This window comes from Pseudorca crassidens, chromosome 11 (genome assembly GCF_039906515.1).
Source record: "Pseudorca crassidens isolate mPseCra1 chromosome 11, mPseCra1.hap1, whole genome shotgun sequence".
In the NCBI taxonomy this organism is placed as follows: domain Eukaryota; kingdom Metazoa; phylum Chordata; class Mammalia; order Artiodactyla; family Delphinidae; genus Pseudorca; species Pseudorca crassidens.
Genome location: NC_090306.1, coordinates 78,875,731 through 78,899,025, shown reverse-complemented (window position 1 = coordinate 78,899,025; position 23,295 = coordinate 78,875,731). Strand labels below are relative to the sequence as shown.

At 35.7% G+C, this 23,295-nt stretch overlaps 1 protein-coding gene across 2 annotated transcripts in view; it reads left to right on the top strand.

Annotated features, from left to right (window-relative positions):
- Positions 1-23,295, top strand: part of EEA1 (early endosome antigen 1) — a 133,970-nt gene that overhangs the window by 39,278 nt on the left and 71,397 nt on the right. The window contains exons 3-8 of one of the 2 annotated variants that reach the window (XM_067697526.1): positions 4,559-4,687; positions 9,139-9,263; positions 15,114-15,168; positions 15,265-15,330; positions 17,234-17,273; positions 18,529-18,642. In XM_067697526.1, coding sequence (XP_067553627.1) covers positions 4,559-4,687; positions 9,139-9,263; positions 15,114-15,168; positions 15,265-15,330; positions 17,234-17,273; positions 18,529-18,642 — 529 coding nt within the window. The remainder of the gene's footprint in view (positions 1-4,558; positions 4,688-9,138; positions 9,264-15,113; positions 15,169-15,264; positions 15,331-17,233; positions 17,274-18,528; positions 18,643-23,295) is intronic. The other variant, XM_067697527.1, reaches the window with a different exon arrangement.

Here is a 23,295-nt window from a genome sequence, read left to right as displayed (position 1 = left end):
GATTAGTGAGGGAAGGATTCCTGTCCTAGGCTTATGGGAATAGCTAAACACATAATTAGACAAATGAGACAAATGAGATCAACAGCAGTTTATTAGTCACATATACTCACAGCCCAGAGATGGAGGACACGGTGTGCCATGCAGGGCCGCATGAGGATTGCACTTGGGAACAAAATGAACAACCAGGGATTGTTCAGAGGCAGGCATTGTAGTATCAGGAAAGTAAGGTGCCCCCTGGTTTCTAAAGGAGATGTGATTGGCTTGCTTGAATAATTCCAGGGGCCGGCAGAGAACCTTCTCAGGGATAAGCAGGCCCTGTGCTTGCTGCCTGTGAAGAGGAGGGCTGTTTGGCTAGAACTCCTTATCTGTGAGAGCAGAGTGGGGAGGGGAACTTGCAGTTAGGCCATTTGAAGCCCTCCCAGTTTCACCAGTTGTTAAGGCAACACAAAGTATTGGGCCTTAATTTTAGCCCTTACATCACAATCAGAAATATGTGATGTGTATATTTTTTCTCAGTCTGTGGCTTATTTTTCATTTTGTTAATGTTGTCTTTCAAAGAGAAGAAGTTTTAAATTTTGGTGAAGTACAGTTTGTCAGCCTTTTCTTTTATGATTTTTGCTTTTTGGGTACTACAAAGTTTTTTGCCTACCCCAAGGTTGCAAAACTTCCTCCTACGCTTGCTTCTGATTAAAAAAAAAACAAAAAAAATCAAGCTACAAGCATATATTGTACAACACAGAGAACATAGCCAATATTTTATAATAACTATAAATGGAATATAACCTTTAAAAATTGTGAATCACTATATTGTAAACTGTAACTTACATATATTGTACATCCACTATACTTCAATTTAAAAAAAAGATGGAAGGATTAAAAAAATTAAAAAAATCATTTTAGCATGTACATTTAAATGTATGATTTATTTTAAATTATTGTATATGGTATGAGATAGCGGTTGACGTTCATTTTTTCCATGTGAATATGGAAACATTTTTCCATATGCTTGTTGCAGTACCATTTGCTGAAAATATTACCTTTTCCCAATGAATTAAATTTTCACTTTTGTGAGAAATCAATTGACCTTATATATGTGGTTATATTTTTTTATGTTCTTTGATCCAGGCATAATGAACTGATTTTAAGGTGTGCCAAGTTTTTTCTTACCTTTGAACTTTTGTATATGCTGATCTCTGTGCCTTACCTAGTTTTGCTATTTCTTTTTTCTTGGTTAACATCTGATTATCCTTCAAGTCTCATCACAGATAATTTTTCCAATAAACTTTCCTGACTCACATGTTGGATAGATGCTTCTTCCACATGCTTCTGTGGAAAAGAATTCCCTATCCTTTTGGTAATGATTATTAGTCTGAGATTCATTTATCTATCAAATATTTATTGTCACCAGACACTGTTCTGGATGCTGGAGGTATGGCACTGAGTGAAATAGTAAAACATCTTTATGCTGGTGACATTTATTTTTAATTTATTTATTTAATTTATTTTATTTTTGGCTGTGTTGGGTCTTTGTTGCTGCACGCGGACTTTCTCTAGTTGTGGTGCGGGGGCTTCTCATTGCAGTGGCTTCTCTTGAGCACAGGCTCTAGGCATGCGGGCTTCAGTAGTTGTGGCATGTGGGCTCACATGCCACAACTACTGAAGTTGCCTCTGAGCAGGGGGTAACTCAGAAAGAACTGAATGAAGTGAGAAATCATGTTGATTTCTGGAGCAAGCATGTTGCAGGCATGTGGAACAAGTCTCTGAGGTGGGAGCATGCCTGGCATATTGAAAAAGCATCCAGGAGGCTAGTGTGGCTCCAGCACAGTGAATGGGGGGCCGTTAGGTTATTGAGGTAATCAGGCCCACCTCATGTAGGGCCTTATAGGCTTTTGCACAGACTTTAGTGTTTTACTCTTGGTGAGATAGGAAGTCATTGGAGAGTTTGGATCAGGGAAAGGACAAAATTTATCTATATTTTTGTAGGATCACTCTAGCTGCTGTGTGCAAAATAAAGCTGTTAATGGGGTAAGGATAGAAGCAGAGAGACTGTTAGAAGGCTTTTACAGTGATCCATGTACACCATGAGGGTGGCTTGGATCAGGGCAGTTGTGGAGGCCCTGAGGTTCTAAACACATTTTGAAGGTAGTTCTAGTAGGATTTTCTGATTAGTGGGGTATTTTCTTTTATAGCTCTTTCAAGAAGCATGCAAGCTTATTGAGGATGGGGTCTTTGCTTTATTTTACCATTGCATTCTTAACAACATAGCATAATGACATAGTAATCACACTCAGTAAATACTTTTTAAAAAAATTATTCCTTCCTTCCTTCCTTCCTCCCTCCCTCCCTCCCTCCCTCCCTCCCTTCCATCTTTAGTTGCAGTATGCGGACTTCTTAGTTGTGGCATACGTGCGGGATCTAGTTCCCTGACCAGGGATTGAACTTGGGCCCCCTGCATTGGGAGCACGGAGTCTTACCGACTGGACCAGCGGGGAAGTCCCAATACTTTTTGAACGTATGACTGAATGATGATATGTGGAAACTTAAAGTGAAGAAATGAGTAAAGAGGCAGGCAGCATAAAGATATTGTGGTAAAAAACAATGCAACAGTACGTTAAAAAAAAAATATTATTCTGTAGTTTTTTTTTTTTTTTTTTTTTTTTTCCAGTACGTGGGCTCTCACTGTTGTGGCCTCTCCCGTTGCGGAGCACAGGCTCCGGACACGCAGGCTCAGCGGCCATGGCTCACGGGCCCAGCCGCTCCGCGGCATGTGGGATCTTCCCAGACAGGGGCACAAACCTGTGTCCCCTGCATCGGCAGGCGGACTCTCAACCACTGCGCAACCAGGGAAGCCCTATTATTCTGTAGTTTTAATACTTGGGCCTGTGATTGCCTGGAAGACAACCCTTTCATCAGTAAAAAGAAAAAATAAGTGAATTCATGTTCCTCACTTTCATCCCCTGGCTAATCTCCTTAAAGGGTTGTTAACAAGAGGAACAATGATATTAATGATATTAATGATAGCTAACATTTATTGAATGTTTTCTTTGTATCAGATGCTGTGATAAGGACTTAATATGTATTATTTAATTCTCACGAGACCCCCTCCCCCATATGGAGTAGGTGTTACTGTTACCTCATTTAACAGATGAGGAAATTGAAGGTAATATAAGCTACTAAGAGTGGTGTGGATCCAGGATTCAAGCCCAAGACTAGCTCTTAACTGCTACCCTGTCTTGCCTCTTACTTTGGAACCTTGTTTGTAGTCTTCCTCTTCCTTGCTACGATCCTAACGTACATCAAGGAACTCAAGGAACATCTTAGCCTCCCAGTTCTTAATGTTATCAGTGCCAATGATCTTTATTACTTTTCTTTTCTAATTACTCAAGCCCATGGCAGTACCTTCCATCTTCTTATCAGGCAGAATAATTTTACCTGACATGTTAAAATCATATCTCTGTGTTCCTTACCTCAACTCACTATCCTCTCAAAAACTTTCATAGTCTCACTACTTACCTCCTTTGGCCTTGCTGATTATTTTAGATTTTTAATTTTTATTTTTTCTTCTAGTCTGTCAACCTTTCTTCGCTTCGTTTCCTTTACTCTCTAACCATACATCTAATGACAGTTAATACTTGTTGAGCACTTATAATGTCTCAGGCACTGTACTAAGCATTTTATACACTGCACAATAACTCTAGACAAATAGGTGCTAATATTAGTCCCATTTTATAGATGAGGAAACTGACATTTAGCAGGGTAAAGTGAATTTTTTAAAGTCATATAGTCAGTATTGGTTGAGACTCAAACCCACATCTATTTCTGACACCAAAACTCATGACGTTATAACCTTTGTAACCTATTGTCCTTCACCACTGTCTTCATTTAATTTACTTTCTCCCTGATACTCTGAACTCCTTTATTCTCTTATCCTTTTACTGTTCCTATCTGACAAAACCCCAAACCATAGATCAGTGTAACAGCCCACATTTTAAAATACATATATTGTTAGGTATGGGGAATTTGGGAGATTGTTTTAAAATGATTTTATTTGGCTCATAAAATTAGAAGGAAGGGTAACCTACTGGGAATTATGGGTATGGGCAAGAATGGGACCTTAGGCTAGTGGAATATGGTGAAGACTAAAAATTGCTTTCATTATAACAACTTTTTTGTTGAGAACATCATCTACATAAAAGTATTTGTTAAAACTGCCAGTCATTTCTTGATCTAAAATAAAAGCTACCTTGCCAATACTAGCTCTTAGATGAGTAAGGACAAATTATCATAAACAAAAAGCATAGTAATATTCCAACTAAAGCAACTGGTTACTCAATAAAATTGACCAATGGGAATCTATAGCATAAGGATGGAAACTAATTTCAGAGTCCTAATTTGGATAGGTCTTTCACCTTTTGTACAGTTACTACTTGAAAATTTCCCTTCCATATACTAAAAAGAAATATACTATTATTTTCCTGTTATGTCTATTTTCATTGTTTCTATTTTGTTTCATAAATAACTTTTTGTATATATCCTCCTAAAAGTTGTTATTTCACAGGGTTTCATCTGCCCATTATGTATGAAAAGATGTATAACTGCTATTGATTTGTCGGAGCATTACCAGAAAGTGCACGCTGAAAATGAGACAAGAGGACAGGAACTTCTTCTTAATGACTCCAGTGTTACTGTGGGTCCTGAATATTTTGTTTTAGCAGCTTGGTTTTGGGTTGCTCAAAATAGCTTTGTTTTTCCTTGCCTCAGTGTTGCTTAACTTTTTCTGCTATAAGGGAATGTGGATTGCTTTAATTATGCATGCTCTAAGAAGGTTTAATAAGGAAAAGAGGCTCTTGGGAAGTTGGCTGTTCTTACTGTTTACAGCAGTCTTTTTGTGAATCTGTAAACATATATAAAAGTTTAAGTTTATATTTTTGCATAAAATTTGCCATGAAATTTGAAATATAAAGTGAATGTTTTTTATTTCAACATTTGTAAGTTATATCTTTATTATGTAGTTAATGTTTTATTAATGAATGTTTTAAAATGCTTTAGGTTAAGATGCTTTACTCTTACATAGAAAGAGGACTTTGCATGTCAACTGTTACTGTCTTTATTTGGAAAAATATACAGCATTAGAATCTGGATCTACGACTGTTTCAGTCTTTGTTTTGATTCCCCAGACCTGTTGGAAGTGACAGAATGATATACACCTGTTATTAATCATGGGTCACCCAAATGTTCTCTGTAGTGTGTGAGGCTGGTGTATACAGAAGGCTGGGAGTGGGAGCGAGTGAGGGGAAGTGTTGCCCATTTTTAATCTGGAAAAAATTTCTCAGATGATATATCTCCTTTCTTGGAAAACTACTACAGTATTCTAAAAACAAAGGGAGACATAGCTTTTTAAAAAATTCTTTTACAAATCTTTTAAAAGAATGAAACTTTTTTTACCATGAAAGACAAAAAAATCAGACTTACTCTTTCCTATGAATTAATGATGTATAAGAAAACGATCTGACCAAACTTTCACTTATTTAACATTAATAGAGTACCTCTTATGTGCCAGGTATTTTGGTAGGTACAGGAAATAAAAAGGTAAATAAGATATGGTCTCTATGCCAGGAAGTTTTTCTGATAGATATTTGCAAAAAGAGTACAATGTCTGATTCAGCTTGAGGGGAACTGCAGAAGAACTTGAAGAGGGGAACAATTAAACCAGACATTCTCTAGGGTGGTGGGGAAATGAGTGCAAATAGGACACCAGTTAAACTACGGAGGCAGTGTGAGCAAAGATAGAGGCATAAAAGATTCTTGGAACTCTGCTTAGCATTTTACCAGTTGTTTTTCTTACAGAACATATGGGTCAACTTTTCTTTATGGGTTAGCCAAAATCAAAAGTGACTATCTTACCTACCTGTCACTTAAATAAGAACTTTCCTTTTAACTGAAAGGACACTTGGTACAATAGGATATCATAAGTATCAAGTTAACCTGAGTTCTTAGCTATGGTGGATCTGAGAAAGGATTACAGATAACTGAAAACTAACAGTAAGGAATTTAATCTTAAGTCAGCACTATGTGTGTGTGTGTGTGTGTGTGTGTGTGTGTGTGTATGTGAGAGAGAAAGAGAGAGAGAGAAGGTGAGATATTTGGAATGATTAAGGGAAATAAAATGTAGCTGGCTATTTTGGTGTATTATTTTTTGCTGTTTTACTGTTTGTAAGTTATCTATCTAGCAACCTTAATTCCCTTGAAGATAGTTTAGAAAAAATAGAGGAGTCTCTTAATATCCAGAATTAGTATCACAAAGCCCATGAACTAAAGGTCATGTACTCTATTCATGGGACATCCCTCAGATATTCATTCTGAGCTTATTTTACTTTTTTTTTAAAAAAAATATTTATTTTTATTTTTGGCCGCGTTGGGTCTTAGTTGCGGCACGTGGCATGCGGGATCTTTCGCTGCAGCGTGCACGCTCAGTAGTTGTGGCGCGCAGGCTCCGGAGCGCATGAGCTCTGTAGTTGTGGCATGCGGGCTTAGTTGCTCCATGGCATGTGTTCCCTGCCCAGGGATCGAACCGCATCCCCTGCATTGGAAGGTGGATTCTTAACCACTGGACCACCAGGGAAGTCCCTTTACTTTTATTTTAAATGAGTGATGTGGTTTAATAAACTTTTTTTCCCTTAATCTGTCTTTCCTATCCATATCAGGCAAGTGCTGCTAGAAATAGCATAGGAATAATTTTTAGAAATGATTGTTGAAAGACAAAACAGGGTGTAAGAAAAACTATAGAATGTGGGTACAGGAATTAGAGACTTGCCAGAATTAATAGAGTGGAAGACACCCATTCAGTGATTAATATTTATGCTTCTGGGACATTAAGCAAAGGTTTAATATCATCTTTTTAAGTAGGTGAGGAAGTGCATATATGTATTTTAGAATTATTTTCATCAGAAATGTCCCAAAATTGAAGTTTTATTTAAACATGCAAGCTCTAATCACATGGAAAAGTTACTTAGGTGGAATATTTCTAAATATGTATTACTGAATTTCTAAAATTTCTCTTTAGGGATGAATCAGTTCTTTCTGGAGTATTAACCTGGTGATGTTTAGAAGCTTTAAGAAAGTATGGCATACCCTAATGGGATCATTAGCTTTTTGGCGTCCTTGGGTATCTCGAGCCAAAACCTGGAAGTAAAGACAGTGGTCAAAAAGCCAAAGTTTTGAAGATTAAATAGCATAATTGGGATGTGAATTTCCTGAGGAACACTGTAATTTGCCTTCTAGTTACTAGCAGAAGCTGAGACACGAAAGAGATATGACAAGCTAAATATTATAGGGGTTTATGTGCTGTTGCACTAAAAGCATGTTAACTAGTGTGGTACAGCAGTTACTGGGCAGAAGTTATAAGAATACCAAATAGAGCTTAATATAGAGCCATTATGAAATATGATGGTAGATAATAGATGGCTTTGAAAAAAGATAATAGATTAAAACACAGGCTGGGGGCATTCATTCATTCAGAAGACAGTGCTGAGCATCACATATCTGGATCCTAATGGCATTATTCTGATGTCCAAAGGTGCATCCTCAGTACTACTGTCTTTGCTTACTTTAGGAGTTTCATAAGACATTATTGCATTCATTCACCTGTAGTGCCCCTGCCCTTCACTCTGGCTCTGTGATCAGAACATACCTCTGTTTCCCAAATGCAGCATGACTGTGTTTCATACCTTTTCCTATATCTTTGTTCATGCTCCTCCATGTGCTTAGAATGCCTTTATTTCTGACAAGTAAATTCCTATTCAGTACCTAATTCCAATGTCTCATATAGACATATTTCTACATATATGTATATACACACATACATAATATGTATGTGTTTGTGTGTGTGTGTGTGTGTGTGTTTAGTTTTTGGAAACTAACTGCTGCTGCAGGCAGATTTGGATATTCCTCTTGTGTTCCTGTAGTTCTTTATATATATCAATACTTCTGTTATACCATTGTCTGGTAATGTTATGTTCATTGAGCCTTGATTCTGCCATATGATGTGCATAAATGATGTGAAGGTATGTTATTTGTATAGCATCCAACAAAGGAGCAGAAGTTATTTGTTTATTCTTAGTTTTTATGTGTCCGGAGTACTTATTACTTAGCTCAGTCTATCCTTTGGAAGGTTTTATAATCTGCAAGCTGTTAAAGCTCTTCTGTTTTTTTGCCAAATTCTGCCCGCCAGGTTCATTCATATTTCATTAAATAAGTACACTCTGTAGAAAGTATATGGTATGTTCAAAATACTGCACTAGCCATTAGGGAAACGTAGATTAAAAGCTTCATTGTGTTGTGCATTATAGTGGATGTAGAAACTTGACAAACTGATGATGAGAATGCTGGAGGAAAAAAGCAATATATGCAAAGGCGTAAAAATGTGAGATACTGTGGTGTGTTCAGGGAAACATAGGTGCTTCAGTATAGTTGAAGCATGTTATATAGAGTAAGGAATGTCCAGAGATCAGATTGGTTAGGTCATTGGGGAACTATACCTGCAGGACCTTGTATGCCATAACTATATAATAATTCTGGGATTATTTATAAGTTTTTAATATTTTATGGGACTATATATTAATTTTAAGCTTTTATAGTGTTAATCTTAAGTTAGCAAGGAATTTATTGATGAAAATACTTCTCAACCATTGTAGATACTCTGTGGTAATTATGAGTTATTTATATTACCTTTTTTCTCAATGATCAGAGTGCTTCATGTTCTTAATATTTTGGTTATTCCTGTGCAGTAGATTGGAGCAGATATTGTTTTACTGAGGGAGATATCTAGAGAGATGGAGGATATGATGGCAAGTCTTCTCAACTAGACTTCTAGATTAGAACTAACTTCTCAGATTAGAATTCTATACTCTAGCCATTAATTTATTCAACCTAAAAGATGGTTGTAAGGGTTTTAAAAAACATTTTGTAAACTGCAACCAGGATAGGCAGTGATGTACCTTTGCACAGTACCAGAATTTGGGCTTAACACTGTAAATTACAATTTACCTGTTGGTATGAATAATACATATGACTGTATTTAATAACATACAAATAGTTATTTTGCAATACTAAATACTATTTTGAAACCTTTTTCTGTAGGGTTTCATATGTCCGCAGTGTATGAAATCTCTTGGATCCGCTGATGAACTTTTCAAACACTATGAGGCAGTCCACGATGCTGGTAATGATTCGAGTCATGGAGGAGAAGCTCTGGCTCTGAAGCGGTACAGTATAATAGTTTTGAAGTGTAATGTAGTGAATGCATGTGATATCATTGTTTTATCATGAATACTTAGTTTTCGAAAAGAGTAGTGTTTTTATATTAATTAATTTAAATCTATTTTCTTTTAGCATAGCCTTCATCTTTTATTGTTATAACCAATCCTATCCTTGACCAAAAACTATCTATACCAGCATCTACAATATGGTTCACTGGTTTATATTTTTAATAAAGATTGTGATTTTTTAAAAGGTTAAATTTGATTTAGCAATTCTGCTTAATAAAGAATGATATGCTTTGTTTAGAAGATTTTACAGTAAGTTGTTAAAATAATGAATTTAGCAAAGAATTAAATTGAATAATTATTAAAAAAACATTTTTTTTGTAATCACCAGTATAACAGCAAGCACACATAACACATTCTACTTCTTGACAATTTTGCCTGACCATTTTAAGAATTAAACTAAAATATAATTAATTAGAACAGCATTCAACAGTATGACTTTGCTTTTCTTCTTCTACTGGTAAGGACTCTTGTCTTATATTCCCACTAAGGAAGAAAACTTGATTTTATTCTACTTATAAAAAATTGTTTTTCATGTTTTTCTTTAAAAAAAAAAGCCTCTTAGTTGGTTAATATGCTATAGCATAAAGGACACCACATTAAGGAAAAGTATTACGACCACATTTTGGTTGATAGATACGTAGAACTGTAAAATATGGTTGTTTTAATTTATTAAAATATGTGGGAAAACCAGAGCTTTTGGGAAATATGAATCTTCCCTTTTACATGACTATTAGTGCTCTTTAGGATTTTAATGTATGAGTCAATAATTTTGGGTACTGTTCTTTTGTCATTTGTTAGGAGATAGATATAAAATATATACTTATATATAAATGTTTATATATTTAGTGTCAGTTTAACAGAGTTGCTTTCTCAGCTGTGAATTAGTGCCGAATACATGAACTTTCAACATAAAAAGATCCATAGTCTACCTGTGTTCTTGCTTCTTAACTTTTCATCCAATGTTTAGCTCACTAAAACCTGGTTTTTGCCCTATGATTCTCCTGAAAATACTTCTTCAAAGGTCAACGGTAAAAAAAAACCTGGATTATTTTCAGTTTTTATTTTACTTGACCTCTGTTTTGGTTATCTATATAACTGTGTAATAGTCCACTCCAAACCTAGTGGTTTAAAACTGTAACTCTGTATTACTTCTCATGATTCTTTGATTTGACTGGATGGTTCTGCTTTAAGTTATGTAGAGTTGAGTGCTGGGAAGGCCAGAAGGTCCAAAATGACCTCACATTCACGGCTGGGAGATGATGCTGGATGCTGGCTGTCAGCTCAGCTGGGGCTGTATATGAGGGGACTCAGTTTTCCTTCATGTAGGCCTCTCTATGCTGCTGCTTGGACTTACAGGCCAGCAATTGGGTTCTAATAAAGAGCATTACAAGAGGAAAGAAACAGAAGCTGCCAGTTATCTTAAGGCCTGGCTTCAAAAGTTTCAGAGTGTCACTTCTGCCATATTTTATTGGTCATAGTAGCTACAGGAGTGCTCAGGAAACTGAGGGCCAGCTCAGATTGAAGAGGCCAAGAAGTAAGCTCTATCTTTCAGTGGAGGAGTGGCTTCTGTGTATACGAAGGGAAGAACTTGATGGCAGCCATCTTTGTAGACTATTTATTACAATCTCTGCACAATTTGGTTCTTCTGGCTCTCTTCCCTTCTACTCTTCTGAGACAGCACATCATTGTGATAATTCTTTCTTGATCTGTTTAATGTACTCCCTTCCTCTATATAATGTACTTGGGGTAATATCCATATCCATGACTTCCTCCTAAACTACATCTCCAACCTAGAATTATCTCCCAAGTTGCCTACTAGGTATCTTCTCTTAGATGTTCCAAAGGAACATCTCCCTGTTGACATTTGTAAACAGGGTTCATTATATTTCCTTCTAAACCTTTTCCTTACCTACTGTTACATCTTCTGGTTAATGGCAACATTATCTTTCCACCAAGTTACTAAAGCCAGAAAATTGGATATGCTCATTTTTACACACTTACCCTCCCCTATTTGATCTGTCACAAAGTTTAGTTAATTCTATCTCCTTAAAAGCTCTTATAACCCTTTTTTTTTTTTTTTTTTTTTTTGCGGTACGCGGGCCTCTCACTGTTGTGGCCTCTCCCGTTGCGGAGCACAGGCTCCGGACGCGCAGGCTCAGCGGCCATGGCTCACAGGCCCAGCCGCTCCGCGGTATGTGGGATCCTCCCAGACCGGGGCACAAACCTGTGTCCCCCGCATCGGCAGGTGGACTCTCAACCACTGCGCCACCAGGGAAGCCCCTCTTATAACCTTTTTTTATCTTCCCTGCTACGGCTTAGTTTAGGCTTCATCATCTCTCACTCAAAAATATTTTTCAGTATTTATAGTTAGTTCTCTCCCTATGTATTGTACCTCTCTACTTAACTCTCCATGTTGCTGCCAGACTAGTATTCTTTTTCTTTTTTTAAAAAATAAATTATTTATTTTATTTTTGGCTGCATTGGGTCTTCGTTGCTGCATGTGGGCTTTCTCTAGTTTCAGTGAGCAGAGGCTACTCTTCGTTTTGGTGCGCGGGCTTCTCATTGCAGTGGCTTCTCTTGTTGTGGAGCACGGACTCTAGGCGCATGGGCTTCAGTAGTTGTGGCATGCAGTCTCAGTAGTTGTGGCTCACGGGGTCTAGAGCGCAGGCTCAGTAGTTGTGGCGCACGGGCTTAGTTGCTCCACGGCATGTGGGATCTTCCCAGACTAGCGCTCGAACCCATGTCCCCTGCATTGGCAGGCGGATTCCTAACTACTGTGCTACCAGGGAAGCCCCAGACTAGTATTCTTAAAATGGAAATTTGATTGCTTTATTCTGAATATTAACTTTCACTAGTTTCTCATTGTTTATGGAATAGTCAGTGTATACTTTTCCAGGTTTATTTGTCATTATATGTGTTCTTCCCATCTTCCTGTACCTCTCCAATTTCTTAAAATTACATCCTGCCCTTCTATAACATATTGGGTAGCATGTGACTATGGGCAAGATATGTCTTCTAGATCAAAGCCCACGTGGCTTACGTGGGTCATGAAACCTTTTTGTTTTAAAGCTCTACAGTTAACATATGACAAACTGAGAATTCCATCAACATCAATCATATATATGAAACGTGATGCATTGGTTTTCTTGGGTCCAGATTTTAAAATTAGATGTATGGATAGCATATGCAGAATACAAAATTCAAATGGTTCAAAAAATTATGTGGTATAAATTGACTCCTTGCCACCCTTTCCCCCTAGCCTCTTACTTATCATCAGTTTCTTATGTATATTTACAGAGATAGTGTATGCATGTATACACATATGCTTATATCTGTGTATATATAAAGAAATATATAAATGTATGTAATTACATAAAAGAGAAGTTCTACATTGTCCTATACCTTTTGTTTCTCTGTGTATCTTATGGATTGTTTCATATCAATGCAGGTAAAGCTATCTCATTCTTCTTAATGACTGCATGGAATTTTATCATTCTCCTGATCATAGCATTTAGGCTATTTCCAGTGTTTTGTAATTATAAATGTTGTGGTATATGTCCTTGTGGACATAACATTTGCACATGTTTGAGTATATCTGGAAGATAAATTTCTAGAAATGGAATTTTTGGATAAAGTTTCCCTTTAAAATTTTGATTGATGTTTCCTAATTTTCTTTTGTAAATACCCTAGATTGCTTTGATATGTTACACATTTCAAAAGATTTTCTTTGCTAGGCAAATTGCTTCAAAAATTTGTTAAGTGGCACTTTTTAAAAGATTAATTGGAGTAACTGAGCCCACCCAATTAGAAGTTGAATTGGAATTATCTTCCTTTATCTTCCTTGCAATTTCATTCAATTTAGTATTAGCCTTTCAAGAATATTGTTATTAATTCCTCTCTTCATCATTTTAGTTTATACATAGAGTTGGAAGATTAATAAAGAGTAGGGAAAACTTAAAACGTTTATACACTTTTCTATACACATATTAAAACTAAGTGTTCCCTGTGTTCTTCTCATATTAAGACTAAGTTGGCAGGTGGTTTCTACAAGTTGGGTAAGTTCCTAGGGCCACATGGGAGAGAGGGAGGGGAGGGGAGACACACACACACACACACACACACACACACACACACACACGAAGTAAAGAAAACTAATGAAAGTGTCATAAAAAGACAAATTTTAAGAGTCAACAAAAGAAACAGGAATCTATTATCCAGTTTTATTTTTGTATTCAGAGATTAAAGACGTCACCTCAAAGTTTATCTCCATCATGAAGTGCTTGTAAGTAGAAGTGATCACTATCTTTATGCCTCTGTTTTTTTAAAAAATTAATTGATTTATTTTTGGCTGCATTGGGTTTTTGTTTCTGTGTGTGGGCTTTCTCTAGTTGCGGCGAGTGGTGGCTACTCTTTGTTGTGGTGTGCGGGCTTCTCATTGAGGTGGCTTCTCTTGATGTGGAGCATGGGCTCTAGGCGCTCGGGCTTCGGTAGTTGTGTCATGCGGGCTCAGTAGTTGTGGCTCGTGGGCTTTAGAGCACAGGGTCAGTAGTTGTGGCGCACGGGCTTAGTAGCTCCACAGCATGTGGGATCTTCCCGTACCAGGGATCGAACCCGTGTTCCCTGCATTGGCAGGTGGATTCTTAACCATTGCACTACCAGGGAAGTCCCTATGTCTCTGTTTTTATTTTTATCATAGAACTGATGGTCTGTTACTCTTCTTTCCATGTTTACTTGCCCCATTAAACTGAACAACTTGAGAGTCTGGCATAGACAAGTTCTGTTGAATAATGAAGTAATTCTTTACATATGAATGGCTACCAAAGGTAGAGGACTTATTTCTCCATCTTTCACATTTTTCTTTGTTGGCAATTTCCTTCTTTTTCTATTATTAAGCATGTTTCACAGATGAAGCTGACTCTGTTATTTGTTCTCTACCCCCACTCCCATCCTAGAGAATAATTCTCGCACCAGTATGTCCCATTATCTTTTACTTTCTGATAACGCTTGTGCTGGTGTGGACTTGGTCTTCTGAAACATTAGAACTGATTCTGTTCTGTTCCCTTTGTACTAGAATCAGTTAACTTGAGTATTCCCAATCAGCTCAGTTCAGTTTTGTGTCTTCTACCATGGCAGCCATTGGAGTGGCGTGGAGGAAGGAGAGTCCCTTTTTCTGCTATTTATAATCCAACAGGGGAAGATATGTTCCTCATATCCACAAGAATAATCCTAAATGTGTTTTCTCATGGAATCTTTTTCCTGCATTAGGTCCTTGAGGTGTCTGCTCACCATTCTTTGTCAGACTGACAGAGAATTAGGTGAAGTGAACAGAATGTGAAGTTTTGACAGGAAAGAGCATTTCAGACTCAAGAAACAGAAAGAAGCCAGAATTGTTAGAGCTAAAGTAATGAGGGTGAGAGTGGTAAGGCAGGGAGTAGATGGTGCAGATTTTATAGTCCTTGTTAATGAGTTTAGATTTTACACTACTGCAATAGGAAGCTATTGATGCTTATGCTGGTAAATTAATGGGAGATATTTTGCTTTGGGCTCAGGTTCTTGACAGTCAGTTTTATCATTTCCATGAGAAAATATTCTTCCCTTTATAGACAATGTGCTTTAGGAATAAAATTATTTTCCCAAGGATTTTATATATATATGTATGCCACTATACATAAAATCTATAGTATTTTTTTAAGACTTGAGAAAATTAGAATACTAATATGCAGTCACTGGCCATGATTTGTTAAAGAACATTAACTATTAATTCCTTTTTTTTCAACTTATGTTTAGAGATGACATAACACTACTCAGACAAGAGGTCCAAGACCTACAGGCTTCACTTAAGGTAAGACTAAAAATGATTATACTTGTTTATTTTCAGTGTTTCAGATAAATAAAATCTTTTACAATTTACTAATTAAAAACTGTTTTCTTCTCTTAGGAGGAAAAATGGTACTCAGAAGAATTAAAGAAAGAATTAGAAAAATTTCAAGGGCTGCAGCAGCAAGTAATTGCTTTTAAATACTTGAAGTGTGTTATTAGTTGTTTATTTTCATTGTTGAAAATTAAGCATAATACTTTTTTGTAAAGAGGTGGCCTGATATGAATAACTTCCTAATTTGTTTCTCTGTGTATTAGCCTACATGTATATCCTTTGTAGTACTAATGAATGCAAACCAATATAACTAATATGTGGGAAGGTCAGATGTAACTCCTTAAAGGTGCTCCATTAAGAATCATTTACCTATGGATTGTTTAAAACATTATTCTTATTTTCTGACAATATACCTAAATGGTTAAGAAATATAGGTTCAAACAGTAGTGAAGCTCTTCAAAGCATTTGTGTTTGTGACAAATTAGAAATCACTAAAATGTCTGTTAATAAGGACAGAACCATTAGTAGCTGCTTACAGTTTATATTAGTGGAGATTGTTTGAAAACTTGGGAAAACTGATGTATTAATGATGTTAAAAAACATTTGTGTCTTTGTACACACACAGGCACATACGTACTATACAACTTTACATAAAAATAATATATAGGGAAAAGAACAAGCAAATCATTGTGGTATCAAAAGTGGTTATTTTGAGGGATTTCACTTGATATCTTAGATTCTTTATATATATATATGTTCTTTATAGCTTAATGTATTTTCTAAACAATGTCTTAACCAATTATGATTTTTATACTAAAATTATTTTGACTTTTATACTAAACTTACATAAAGAATCATAGAATAATGAATTTTACCAAATACATATATAGTTTTCATTTATAAGAATAAAACTGACACCCTTTAACAATAGCTCTAATACTTTTATAAAGTAATTAGTGATCCCTGTGCACATTATCTTAGCACATTATGACTCCCAGTTGGTCTTTTTGTCTTTTCACCAAAAATTGTGATTTAGACTAGGAAAAAAACAAATAAATGGATAAAAAAGATATCAGTCTTATTACTGCTCAGCTTCTATAATTGAGGACGCATTGAAGAGGTTTTTAGTAATCCAAAATACTTATAGTTCACTTATGTGTGTTTTACATAGATGCCATTAACAATCATTCAAACATGAGCTGTATTATTTTCCGCACCTGAAAACACAGAGGAAATTGTTTACTATATTTGATACGGCTATTTTACATTTATAATATAAATTAAATACATTCCCACAGTGCAGTTGCCTTGATAAGAAATTTACCTTTGGGGGAAAATGTATTTTAATTACTGATGATTATTAGCAATCAGTATGTCTAAATCCAATGTATAGGAAAATAAGAAGTCAGATGTACTATGAGATACCTTATGAAACTTTTTCAGGTATATGTAATTCTTTAGAATATGGGAATAATGACTAGGTGGTATATTATTTTATTCCTAATGCATGGGATAAATTAAACCTTATGGAATACATTCTTTATTTCGGCTCCTTTAAAGACAATTTATAATCTGGAATTAAAAATTTATGTTTTTAAAGCCAATTTTTTAGTAGTGTTAGTTTCATGGCATATTTCAGCTTATGAAAAATTTTGACTATTATAGGATTGAATCTTGTCTGTAACTTAAGTATTTGCTTTAGAATCTATTTTTATAATTGTGATAGTTTATGTTACTTATTACTGTATTTATGGAATTTAAGATGCCATCTTGGCAAGACTCATAAAAATTTAATATATGTTAACATAAAATAATTCTTAGAATCAGTGAGCTACAGTTACATCATTATTCCAGACTGCCTAGTCATACCTTAGAGATCTAGAAGAATGTGAGCAGGCCAAGATTTGATTTTCATCAAAATCTTGCTACTTACCTGACAGAATGTGGATTTCAGAGATTTTTTTCACATTGGCAATTGTAACAGTATTGTCTTTTCCTTTTAATGTATTTGTTTATGTTTTTTGTTTTCATTGAGGACTCTAAACCTGATGGATTAGTGACTGATTCATCAGCAGGTAACTTTACTTGAAGCTGTTATTTTTTCATTTTTCTTTTTCTTCTTTCTCATCCTTTCTTCTTCCTTTTTCTGTGATGCTTGCTACATGAATTTTATTTTGTGATTATACTTTATGGCTTTAAAACAGTGAAGACAACAGTCATATTCTAGGCTGAGAGTATCTATTACCTGTGAACTTTGTAACTTAATCAGTTAATGAAATCTTAGTCCTGTTTTAGTTCATTATATTCTGAAGTTAGAAAGAAACTTCTGAAATATTACATTAATATGGTGGTTAATGAAAATTTAGATCTGTATTAAAGAGCGATGCAGTTTTTTCTCTTGAAATAAAAAAATGATGAAACTAGCATCTTGGTAATGGACTTTAACTGGAGGAATGCTCAATGAATAATCAAAATTATATTTTGAGATTAGCTATTGTATTTAATGTCCCTCTGAAATCCCTTTTCTTTATGAGAATGAAGTAGTAGGAGTTGACTGCATATTTTAATTGATTATTTTATCTAAGACCTTGATTGTTCTTAAAACAGTTCTAATTTCATTTCACATTGTTACATTTTTCATCAGCGGTGCAGGATATATTTCTTTTTGGTCAGTTGACAGATATAGGAAAATAACTGAGAAATGTGAAGTCACAATAATCCTTAAACAAATATTTATAAATTATTTGGGTATGATTGCTAAATATTCCTTTCATTTGTTTTACATGTTTGTAAACTATGACTTGAGCCTTAAATGAATTGGCTATGCTTAATTCTCTCTTTTTTTTTAATACATTTATTTTATTTTTGGCTGCATTGGGTGTTTGTTGCTGCGTGCCGGCTTTCTCTAGTTGCGGCGAGCTGGGGCTACTCTTTGTTGCGGTGTGCGGGCTTCTCATCGCAGTGGCTTCTCTTGTTGCGGAGCAGGGGCTCTAGGCGCGCAGGCTTCAGTATTTGTGGCACACGGGCTCGGTAGTTGTGGCTAGCGGGCTCTAGAGCGCAGGCTCAGTAGTTGCGGCGCACGGGCTTACTTGCTCCGAGGCATGTGGGATCTTCCTGGACCAGGGCTCCAACCCGTGTCCCCTTCATTGACAGGCGGATTCTTAACCAGGGAAGCCCTATGCTTAATTCTTAAAATGTGAAGATACTCTACTAGTAATTGGCTAGTAGACACATGTTGATTGTCTTTAACTTCTACAGTGATTATAAGTAATAACAATTTAGGAAATGTAATTCACATTGTATTTGAATAATTACTGTACTTTTTTGTAGAACTACAGTCTCTGGAACAGCAGTTAGAAGAAGCCCAAACAGAAAATTTTAATATTAAGCAAATGAAAGACTTATTTGAACAGAAAGCAGCCCAACTTGCCACTGAAATTGCAGGTAAATTAAATCAGAATTATTTAGCCAATATATCAGTCTCATTACAATTTTGCCATTGTATATCCTAGAAATAAACATTGTATTTTAGTGTGATAAAGCATTTGTTATAGATTGTGGTGGTGATTACTGCCATTTAATGATAATAGAATTGCTATATAAGTTATTTTGTTTGTTCTCCCACCTCCTCCTTTCAAAGGACTGATTTTCTCTCTAAAATTCTTCTTGAATTTTAGAGAAGATGAATTTTCTTTTGGGGTATGCTTAAAGATTAACAAGTAACATTTTGAAGAAGTTAAGTAATATAGTACAGATTTAACATTTGGTTATGCTAACAATCGCATATAATTTTTTTAACTACATATACATGCTTTTAGGTAATATATTGTATGTGATTAAGTATACATTAAAATGCTAATTAGTAATTTATCGCTGTGTGGAATTTATGTAGACAAAGACATTTGATCATTTAAAGTTTATCATTTAGCACCAGAGGGCAGACAGCAGAAGCAAGAAGAACTACAGTCATGCAGCCTGGGGAACAAAAACCACATTCACAGAAAGTTAGACAAGATGAAAAGGCAGAGGGCTATGTACCAGATGAAGGAACAAGATAAAACCCCCAAAAAACAACTAAATGAAGAGGAGATAGGCAACCTTCCAGAAAAAGAATTCAGAATAATGATAGTGAAGATGATCCAGGACCTCTGAAAAAGAATGGAGGCAAAGATCAAGAAGATGCAAGAAATGTTTAACAAAGATCTAGAAGAATTAAAGAACAAACAAACAGAGATGAACAATATGATAACTGAAATGAAAACTACACTAGAAGGAATCAATAGCAGAATAACTGAGGAAGAAAAACGAATAAGTGACCTGGAAGACAGAATGGTGGAATTCACTGCTGCAGAACAGAATAAGGAAAAAAGAATGAAAAGAAATGAAGACAGCCTAAGAGACCTCTGGGACAACATTAAGCACAACAACATTTGCATTATAAGGGTCCCAGAAGGGGAAGAGAGAGAGAAAGGACCAGAGAAAATATTTGCAGAGATTATAGTTGAAAACTAACCTAACATGGGAAAGGAAATAGCCACCCAAGTCCAGGAAGTGCAGCAAGTCCCATACAGGGTAAAGCCAAGGAGAAACACACCAAGACACATAGTAATCAAATTGGCAAAAATTAAAGACAAAGAAAAATTATTGAAAGCCAAAAGGGAAAAATGACAAATAACATACAAGGGAACTCCCATAAGGTTAACAGCTGATTTCTCAGCAGAGATTCTACAAGCCAGAAGGGAGTGGCATAATATACTTTAAGTGATGAAAGGGAAGAACCTACAACCAAGATTACTCTACCGGGCAAGGATCTCATTCAGTTTCGATGGAGAAATAAAAAGCTTTACAGAAAAGAAAAAGCAAGAGAATTCAGCACCACCAAACCATCTCTACAACAAATGCTAAAGGAACTTCTCTAAGTGGGAAATACAAGAGAAGAAAAGGACCTACAAAAACAAACCCATAACAATTAAGAAAATGGTAATAGGAACATACATATTGCTACTTATCTTAAACGTGAATGGATTAAATGCTCCAACCAAAAGACACAGGCTCGCTGAATGGATACAAAAAGAAGACCCATCTATATGCTGTCTACAAGAGACCCACTTCAGACCTAGGGGCACATACAGACTGAAAGTGAGGGGATGGAAAAAGATATTCCATGCAAATGGAAATGAAAAGAAAGCTGGAGTAGCAATACTCATGTCAGATAAAATAGACTTTAAAATAAAAAATGATACAAGAGACAAGGAAGGACACTACATAATGATCAAGGTATCAATCCAAGAAGAAGATATAACAAATATAAATATATATGCACCCAACATAAGAGCAGCTCAATACATAAGGCAACTGCTAACAGCTGTAAAAGAGGAAATCGACAGTAACACAGTAATAGTGGGGGATTTTAGCACCTCACTTACACCAATGGACAGATCATCCAAAATGAAAATAAATAAGAAAACACAAGCTTTAAATGACACAATAGACCAGATAGATTTAATTGATATTTATAGGACATTCCATCCAAAAACAGCAGATTACACTTTCTTCTCAAGTGCGCACAGAACGTTCTCCAGGATAGATCACATCTTGGGTCACAAATCAAGCCTCAGTAAATTTAAGAAAATTGAAATCATATCAAGCATCTTTTCTGACCACAACGCTATTAGAGTAGAAAAACATAAAAAACACAAACACATGGAGGCTAAACACTATGTTACTAAATAACCAAGAGATCACTGAAGAAATCAAAGAGGAAATCAGAAAATACCTAGAGACAAATGACAATGAAAACACCATGATCCAAAACCTATGGGTTGCATCAAAAGCAATTCTAAGAGGGAAGTTTATAGCAATACAAGCCTACCTCAAGAAACAAGAAAAATCTCAATCTAACCTTACACCTAAAGGAACTAGAGAAAGAAGAACAAACAAAACCCAAAGTTAGCAGAAGGAAAAAAATCATAAAGATCAGAGCAGAAATAAATGAAATAGAAACAAAACAATAGCAAAGATCAATAAAACTAAAAGCTGGTACTTTGAGAAGATAAACAAAATTGATAACTCATGAAGAAAAAGAGGGAGAAGATTCAAATCAATAAAATTAGAAATGAAAAAGGAGAAGTTACAACAGACACTGCAGAAATACAAAGTATCCTAAGAGACTACTAACAGCAACTCTATGCCAAAAAAATGGACAACCTGGAAGAAATGCACAAATTCTTAGAAAGGTATAACCTTCCAAGACTGTACCAGGAAGAAATAGAAAATATGGATAGACCAATCACAAGTAATGAAATTGAAACTGTGATTAAAAATCTTCCAACAAAAGTCCAGGACCAGATGGCTTCACAGGTGAATTCTATCAGACATTTAGAGAAGAGCTAACACTCATCTTTCTCAAACTCTTCCAAAAAATTGCAGAGGAAGGAACACTCCCAAACTCATTCTATGAGGCCACTATCACCCTGATACCAAAACCAGACAAAAATACTAAAAAAAAAGTTACATACCAATATCACTGATGAATATAGATGCAAAAATCCTCAACAAAATACTAGCAAACAGAATCCAGCAACACATTAAAAGGATCATACACCATGATCCAGTGGGATGTATCCCAGGGATGCAAGGATTCGTCAGTATACGCAAATCAATCAATGTGATACACCATATTAGCAAATTGAAGAATATAAACCATATGATCATCTCAATAGATGCAGAAAAAGCTTTTGACAAAATTCAACACCATTTATGATAAAAACTCTCCAGAAAGTGGGCATAGAGGGAAACTACCTCAACATAATAAAAACCATATATGACAAAACCACAGCCAACATTGCTCTCAATGGTGAAAAACTGAAAGCATTTCCTGTAGGATCAGGAACAAGACAATGATGTCCACGCTCACCACTATTATTCAATAGTGGCAATATTGCCGTGGCAATAGATTGCCACGGCAATCAGAGAAGTAAAGAAATAAAATGAATACAAATTGGAAAAGAAGAAGTAAAACTGTCACTCTTTGCAGATGACATGATACTATACATAGAGAATCCTAAAGATGCCAGCAGAAAACTACTAGAGCTCATCAGTGAATTTGGTAAAGTTGCAGGTACAAAATTAATGCACAGAAATCTCTTGCATTCCTATATGCTAATGATGATCTGAAAGAGAAATTAAGGAAACACTCCTGTTTACCATTGCAGCAAAAAGAATAAAATACCTAGGAATAAACCTACCTAGGGAGACAAAAGACCTGTATGCAGAAAACTATAAGACACTGATGAAATACAGATGATACCAGCAGATGGAGAGATATACCATGTACTTGGATTGGAAGAATCAATCTTGTGAAAATGACTATACTACCCAAAGCAATCTACAGATTCAAAGCAATCCCTGTTGAATTACCAATGGCATTTTTTACTTAACTAGAACAAATCATCTTAAAATTTGTATGGAGACACAAAAGACCCCGAATAGCCAAAGCAGTCTTGAGGGAAAAAAACAGAGCTGGAGGAATCAGACTCTCTGACTTCAGACTATACTGCAAAGGTACCGTAATCAAGGCAATATGGTACTGGCACAGAAACAGAAACATAGATCAATGGGACAAGATAGAAAGTCCAGAGATAAACCCACGCACCTATGGTCAACTAATATATGACAAAGGAGGCAAGTATATACAATGGAGAAAAGACAGTCTCTTCAACAAGTGGTGATGGGAAAACTGGACAGCTACATGTAAAAGAATGAAATTAGAACACTCCCTAACACCATACACAAAAATAAACTCAAGATGGATTAGAGACCTAAATGTAAGACTGCACACTATAAAACTCTTAGAGGAAAACATAGGAAGGACACTCTTTGACATAAATCACAGCAAGATCTTTTTGATCCACCTCCTAGAGTAATGGAAATAAAAACAAAAATAAACAAATGGGACCTAATGAAACTTCAAAGCTTCTGTACAGCAAAGGAAACCATAAACAAGACGAAAAGACAACCCTCAGAATGGGAGAAAATATTTGCCAACGAATCAATGGACAAAGGATTAATCTCCAAAGCATATAAACAAGCTCATGT